This window comes from Populus trichocarpa, chromosome 8 (genome assembly GCF_000002775.5).
Source record: "Populus trichocarpa isolate Nisqually-1 chromosome 8, P.trichocarpa_v4.1, whole genome shotgun sequence".
NCBI classification, from domain to species: domain Eukaryota; kingdom Viridiplantae; phylum Streptophyta; class Magnoliopsida; order Malpighiales; family Salicaceae; genus Populus; species Populus trichocarpa.
Window position 1 is genome coordinate 13,304,936 of NC_037292.2, and position 7,901 is coordinate 13,312,836.

The 7,901-nt window shown below is 37.2% G+C and overlaps 1 protein-coding gene across 1 annotated transcript; it reads right to left on the reverse strand.

Annotated features, from left to right (window-relative positions):
- Positions 1-38: 38 nt before the first annotated feature.
- Positions 39-4,412, reverse strand: LOC7473223 (proline-rich receptor-like protein kinase PERK13). The gene is made up of 8 exons (XM_024606714.2): positions 2,906-4,412; positions 2,363-2,827; positions 2,161-2,247; positions 1,894-1,964; positions 1,724-1,800; positions 1,268-1,415; positions 826-987; positions 39-691 (listed from the first exon to the last, which is right to left on the reverse strand). The coding sequence occupies exons 1-8, from the start codon at positions 3,828-3,830 to the stop codon at positions 404-406; spliced, it is 2,223 nt and encodes a 740-aa protein (XP_024462482.1). The 5' UTR covers positions 3,831-4,412; the 3' UTR covers positions 39-403.
- Between the last annotated feature and the right edge of the window lie 3,489 nt (positions 4,413-7,901).

Sequence of the window (7,901 nt, forward strand, 5' to 3'; positions counted from 1 at the left end):
CAGCCCACAATAAGAAGAAATACCAGACAAACAAAAAGTGTACAAGAGAAAAGGGTAGCTTAGGTTAAAATATGTTCAAATTTACATCATAAGCAAAAGTTTCTTGCAAATATATATGCAATGCAACAAAACTTTTTTCCATCTTGTTCTAGTATCAGTCAGACAGGGGTGCTCATTTGAGTAACACCCCATTAGTGAATAGATGAGCTTTACAACCTTTCCTTGAAAGTTCACTGCACCTCTGAGGTAGCTAAACATTGCAGTCAAATTTCACAGGAGAAGGAAAAAAAACTCAACGCTAATTAGGTCTGTCGAAATGAACTGCAAGTTCTTTGAGATATAACCTTCTGTGGTGCTAAACAAAGATTATCTTAAGAAGATCTACTGTTTGGCCATGTCACCTTTATCTAAACCGGCGGCCAGCATAACTGCCAGTTCGGTTCATGGCTCGAGTTTCTGACTCGCTACTTGTGTAATCACCTGAAGTTGGTTGTTCCCGGGATGTGTCTCTAGCAGAGTAATCTCCACTGAAAGTGTCAAATTCTGAGCTTCCATTACTGACAAGAGCCATCCTCCGGAAATTACTAATCTCTTGATTGTACTGGCCTGAATCATATGCAGTGCTCTGACCAAATTTCACACCATTACTGAGATCCGACAATTCACCTCCACTATCTAATGCTCTCACCACCTAAAAGAGTGTTCCAGGAAATTTAACAATCAAACAGGAATTGTGCTCATTTTTGTTCTCCATCTAAAAAGAATATTCCTGACAAGATTAGATATAAGAAAAAACAATTTGACAAGAGGCATATTCATCATCACCTGCATCATGCGCGGTCGCTTTGGAGCCAAATGGCGAACACAAGCAGCGGCTGTCTCAACCATTCTGAACAATTCACTCTCCACGTAATGCTTTTCAAGTCGTGTATCAACCAGCTCACCAAGTTCACCGGTTTCAAGGGCATGAATTAGGAGTGGACGAGCCTGCCACAATCATAAAAAACTATATGTATATATATTTGTTCAATGGATATGTAGATTGCAGGGAAGAAAATTTGGATATGCAAGTCGTCTAGCTCAAGGCATAACTAAATGGATATGAACAAGATAAAGTCGGCTTGTTTACAGGCAAACCATTTAGATGGGGAAAGAAATTAAGTGCTTGTTTTAAAATTTTTTGCTAGATTTATGAACCATATCATATTATAGCCAGATGATGGTTGGATATATAATACATTTCATTTGCTTCAATGCCAATTCATACCCATTCAACCAAGCTTTCATCCCCCAGAGGCTGACTTGCATCAACTGGTTTGCGCCCGGTTATCAGTTCTAGAAGCACTACTCCAAATGAAAATACATCAGACCTATCTGTTAGCTTTCCACTTGACGCATACTCAGGTGCCAAGTACCTGAAAACCAAATTGCGTTATAATATAGGGTTATGATTAAACCATTACTGTAGATTTTGTTTTGGAAGAAGGTGATAGATTGGATGGCAAAACTTAGATGATTTTTTTCTATTTCTTTGGAACATTTATAATTGGGAATCTCACTTTACTACTATGATCCACATTCCAGGATAGATTTTGTTCATTGAGGGTGTTGAGGGTTTAGTCATTTACACCAAATCGAGAAGATGAAGGACAGGTAAGGAAGGTAAACACGTGAACAGAGGACATGGAATCTGAAAGGAGATTACATATTGCCGTAAACATACCCAAATGTCCCCATTACTCGAGTTGACACATGGGTCTGAGTAGTGTCATTTAGTCTGGCAAGCCCAAAGTCTGCAACCTGCACATAAGAAATAGCTCGCAAATAACAATGCAGAGCTAACAGAGAAACCACATTTTGAAGGGAATCCAACATAGAAAGTCGTAGGCTTGCCTGCGCTTCGAAAGCATCATCCAACAAAATGTTCGCCGACTTAATGTCTCTGTGAATAATTTTCGGATGACCTAAAATTAGATCACAGGAAACTTAATTAACCTTCTTTTTTAAGAATTTCACTATCAGTATATTCTAATTACTTTTAGAACATGATCTAGATGCAGATTGAGCAACAAGATGAAAACAAGTTTTTGAGAAAATATGAGAGGAATAGTACACCACATAACCTATGTTAATTAAGGAGGAGAAGGATAGGATACGTACAATCTTCATGTAAATATGCCAAGCCCTTTGCAGATCCTATGGCAATTTTGAGTCTTTTAGGCCAATCCAACACAGGCAATTCTTTTCCTGCTTGCACAAATCAGGGACATAACCAATCACATAGCATAGGTTCTAGTAAGTAGCACTGGAGAAGGATACTTCAAATCAATATTTATAAAATGGAAAAGAAAAATCACCTTACCATGCAAATGATTCTCAAGAGTCTTATTTGGAACAAATTCGTAGATGAGCAAGCGCTGATTGTCAGAGATGCAATATCCCACCAAAGACACCAAATGTCGATGATGGACACGACTGATAATTTCAACTTCAGCCTTAAATTCCCGATCACCCTGTCCACTACCGGCCTTTAGTTGTTTGACAGCCACTACCTTCCCATCTGCCATGCACCCCTTGTAAACACATCCAAACCCACCCTCACCGATAATATTTTGACGAGCAAATCCACTTGTTATTTCCATCAGCTCATGGTAGCTGAAAAAGGTCTTACCGGTGCCAATGACATCTGAATCAGGCCCCCCTCCATTGTACATATTCCCTCTTTGACTTCCGTGGCTTTCGGAGGGTGCAGATTGCAAATGATAAGAGGGACTTCCAGGTCCAGTGAGACGCACAGATTGTTGTTGCTGTCCGTAATGATATCCATCTTCAAAAGGAAAAAAAAAAATCACAATAAGAAACTAACTAAGCAATGAGGAGCATCACAATAGGCACAGTACTTTACCTGTTTTCAAAGTAAAACTTTTGGGCGGCATGTAATGGCCAGAAGCATTGGCCACCCGTTTTTTTCTGCTCTTCACAACTAAAAAGATTGCCGCAATTAGTGTTAGAAGAAACAAGCCTGTGACTGCAGCCCCAACAGCCGCAGCTATTATTGTCTTGCCTCCAGCTTCGTTACTTTCATTTCCTGGTGCTGGTGGAGTCCTGGGCACATTGTGATTTGTTGCATCAGTAGAAGTCGATGATGGGTGGTCCGATGGTGAGGCTCCTGGAACGGGAGGACTATGAAATCTAGAGTCTGTTGGAACGCGCCCGGAATTTGACGGATTGCTATTTGAATCCAGTGTCTTGGGTGACACATTTGAAATGGGGGGAGACAAAGAGGGTTTGAATTCTGCTGGGGGAGGAGGAGATTGTTGTACATCTCTAGAGAGAGGCGGCGGGACAAATTTACCAGCAGGGGGAGGTGATGCAGCAGGAGGAGGAGGGGATGGAACGGATGAAGAGGATGACTCTTTCTTGGCAGGGGTAGGAGGAGGATTAGGTGAGGGAGGTGGTGAGTTTGGTGGCGGAGATATTTTAAGTGGTGGTGACGAATTTGATTTAGTTGAATTTGAGACTAATGGTGGGCTGGGAGGTGGAGAATGGTTGGACTTGGGAGGTGGTGGTGGTGGTGGTGAAGGAGGAGGAGGAGGAGGAGGAGATTTCGAAGTGGGTGGGGGTGAAGATGGTTCTGGTGTTTGTGGGGAATCAACATTAGTAGAATTAGGCGGTGGTGTAGCTGTGTCATCAACGAGTGCCGCTGATTCTTCACCATCAGTAGCTGAAGGTGAAGGGCCTAAACTGAGGGTGGAATTTGTGTCAACTTGCAAAGGAAAAGACTCGTTCGATGAAGAACCCGGCGGCGGATTCCCCACCGAATTCGACATTATCCTTATGATTATATATAGCTTTATTTTCTCCCCCCTTTTCCTAACGGATGTCGGGTTTCTCTCAAATCGTATGGGTTTTCACAAAATATTTATGAGATTTTATAATGGTAATTAATTAAACAAGATCCTTCTTCTTATTTCCCCCTGTGCGTGCATGCATACATGCATGCGAAGAGATCGATGAAGCAAGCCCGAACTATTCTCAATTTGCTAATCATATGATATAATGCATCTAATTTCCTTCAAATTAAGAAATCATTGAAAATGTGCTTCCTAAGGACCTTCAAAGAAGAAATCTATCTATCTATCTATATATCCTAAACCCAAGAAGCGAATGGAAGAGGGACAAAAAAGAAAGAAAGAAGAACCTGGTATTGAATGAAGTGCAGGAAATGTGAGAAATTTCTGCTGATTACGAATATTAGCTTGCAGAAAGCATCGATCCCAAGGAAAAGCGTAAAGGATGTCCTCTCCTCTTCTCCTTCTCCTATCATCCCCTCTTCTTCCCTCTCTGTCTCAAAAACTTTGAAGTTTAACAACCTTTCCTTCAAATTCTCTTGCCTTTTTAAGACAGATTATTTTTATTTATTGTTATATATATATATATATATATATATATCCTTGAGTTCCGGGTTACCGCGCAACTAATTAAGTTGGGTTTGCTATATGATAAAGAGATAATCGGCCTGGTGGCAAAATCCCCCGAAAGCCCAAGTTCTCTTTTTCCTATCCTTCCTGCCCACATGTTTAAAGGAAACTTATATAGTTATTTTTAAAAGTAATTTTTATTTGAAAATATATTAAAATAATATTTTTTTATATACTTTAAAATTTATTATTGACACCATCATATGAAAACAATTCAAAAATATTAAAAAAAATTGAAGTGAAGAAAAAAAAAATTAATTTTTATGAAAAGCATATTGAATCACAATTTTAAATGGACACTTAATACTGGGTAATTACAGTCATGGAGAAATCGTCATTAATTTTATTATGAGATTAATTTCATTTTACTTCCTTAAATATATCACTTCTATTCTTTTCTTTTTTTTTAATTTGTTCTTCAAGAATTATCTTTTTGATATTTAATTCATTCCAAAATAAATTAAATGAAGAAGGTAAAGCATGGTTTCTTTTAATATGATGCCTCACTTAAATGCATTGTAAGCTATTATAGTGCACGTGAGTCAGCCCCTCCTTTTTCCATATAAGCTAAAAGAAGGTTTGTGTCACTTCGAATGTTGTATAGGAGGTGATGATTAAGTAATCATGTAGTTTATGTTTTGATTGACCGCAAGGCTACTTATTCATTTGTATATAATAAATTTGTGAAGAAATCAAATATACAACTAGAAAAATTAGAGGGTTTAGTAATTGGTACATCATTAGGGGAAGCAATAGATATAGATTTTGTTTTGCGGAGAGTGTTAGTTGAAGTAGAAAGACATGAAATATGGGTGGACTTATTACCTTTAGAGTTACAAGATTTTGATGTGATTTTTTGGATGGACTGGTTGAGTATCCACCGAGCTTGAATAGACTATTTCACTAAATTTATAACCTTACGAGCCTTAAATGGAGTGTGGGTAGTTTCTAGAAAAGAAATGAACATAGTATCGAATTGCTTAATCTCAATCATGACAACATAAAAAATGTTAAAGAAAGGATGTGCAACCCATGTCTTAGATTAAGGGAAGAGAGAACTAGAATTGAAAGATATTCCTATAGTGAAGGAATTCCCAAACGTTTTCCTATAAGAATTACCAGGGTTTCCATCCGAGAGGGAAGTAGAACTATCTATTGACATCATAATGTCTCTTATTGCGCAAGCTCCTTATAGGATGGCACCAGCAGAATTAGCATAGCTGAAGATACAGCTACAAGATTTATTAGAGAAAGGATTTATAAGGCCTAGTAATTCTCTGTGGGGGGCTCTCGTGCTGTTTATGAAGAAGAAGGATGGGACCCTTCAACTTTGCATTGATTATAGAAAGTTAAATAGGGTAAAAGTGAAAAATAGATACCTACTATCGCAGATAGATGATTTGATTGATTAAATAAAGGGAGTCATGTTGTTTTTGAAAATAGACTTAAAACCCGGTATTACAAGCTGAGGATAAAAGAGCAGGATGTCCCCAAGACTAGTTTTAGGACCCGATATGAGCACTATGAATTCTTAGTAATGCGATTTGGGTTAAATAATGCTCTAGCGGTGTTTATGGACCTAATGAACTGAATTTTCTGGTCATGTTTAGATAAATATGTGGTGGTACTCATAGATGATATTTTGGTCTATTCCAGCTCTACCTAAAACACGAACAATACTTAAGAAATGTACTACAAACTTTAAGAGATCACTGATTGAATGTAAAACTGAGTAAATATGAGTTTTGGCTAAAAGATGTGATCTTTCTAGGACATATCATTTTAGCAAAAGGTATTTGGGTGGATCCAAGAAAAGTGGAGGTTGTACCGAATTGGGAGAGACCCTCGAATGTGACTGAAATTTAGAGTTTTTTTTTTTTACTGGTTAGGTTTTATCGAAGATTTATAGAAGGATCCTCCACTATTGCAACTTCTTTGACACTGTTAGCTCGAAAAGAGGTGAAGTTTGAATGGTCTAAAGAATATGAAGAAAGTTTACAATAATTGAAGGAAAAACTTACTACAACTCCTATTTTGACACTTCCATCTGGAATGGGAGGATTTGTAGTGTATAGTGATGTTTCAAAGAAGATATTGAGATGTTTTTTAATGTAACATGGACAAGTCATTACTTATGCATCAAGACAACGGAAACCACATGCGTCTAATTATCCAATCCACAAGAAATTAGCAGTTGTGGTATTTGCTTTAAGACTGGAGACATTACTTGTACGGGTCGCAAGGTCAGATTTTTACTGACCATCGGAGTTTAAAACATATTATATCATAAAAAGAATTAAAAATAAGGCAAATGAAATGGATAAAGATTATAAAAGATTACAAATGTGTAATATTCTATCACCATGAAAAAACAAATGTGGTAGTGAATGCTTTGAGCATAAATAATCAAGTAATAGTGGAAAATTCCAAAATAAAACGCAAGAGGGAGATAATGGAGTTAAAAAGATTGGGTACTTAAATGGTAGTGGCACCAAAAAGGTCATTATTAACACAATTAAAGATAGAACTGATATATCGAGAAAGGATATTGAAGGCTTAGCAGAAGGATTCAACAGTAGAAAGGTTAAGAAATAAGATGAAGATAAGCATAAAAACACCTTTTTAAATCTAAGAAGATGGACTAGTAATGATGGAGAAACATCTGTATTTGTTTAAAGATAATGTCCCTAAGAATGAGATTTTGGCAGAAGCACATGAATATATGTTCTTGTCCACCCTAGCAGTACTAAAATATATCGATACTTAAGAAAGTTTTATTTGTGGCCATACAGAAAAAAAGTGCAGATTTTGTAGCAAAATATGGTGTATGTCAACAAGTAAAAATTTAACACCAAAGACCTGCAAGGCCACTACAATCATTATCAATACCTCAATGGAAATGAGAGGATATTGTCATGGATTTTGTTATGAGATTACCCTGGGAAAAAAAAAGAGGAAATGATGTTATATGGGTAATAGTTGATAAACTAACCAAGTCAGCCTTGTTCTTACCCATAAAGATGACGAATCTAATGGATAAATTGAAAAAGTTATATGTGAATGAAGTGGTACAATTACATAGGGTGTTAGTGATTATTTTTTTAGATCGAGACCTCAAGTTTACTTTACAGTTTTGGCCTAGTATCCAGCATTCTCTAGGAACCAGTTTAAGCTTGAGTACCGTTTTCCATCCACAGATGGATGGACAACTAAAAAGAATAATCCAGACACTTAAAGATGTATTGAGAGCATATGTATTGGAATTCAGTGGAAATTAGGAAGATTATTTACCGCTGGTAAAATTCACGTATAATAATAGTTACTATACCACAGTGGGGATGGCCCCTTATGAGGCTTTGTATGGAAGAAAATGTAGGACACCAATATGTTGGGAAGAAATTGGTGATAAAAGGATGATTG

What these genes read in the sequence shown, in the direction of transcription:
- LOC7473223 (XM_024606714.2), bottom strand. Translation starts at nt 3,830, where the DNA reads ATGTCGAATTCGGTGGGGAATCCGCCGCCGGGTTCTTCATCGAACGAG. An exon ending in ATGAAAGCTTGGTTGAATGG is followed by an intron (nt 988 to 1,267) that starts GTATGAATTGGC and finishes TGATTGTGGCAG; the next exon opens with GCTCGTCCACTCCTAATTCA. An exon ending in AGCGACCGCGCATGATGCAG is followed by an intron (nt 692 to 825) that starts GTGATGATGAAT and finishes ACACTCTTTTAG; the next exon opens with GTGGTGAGAGCATTAGATAG.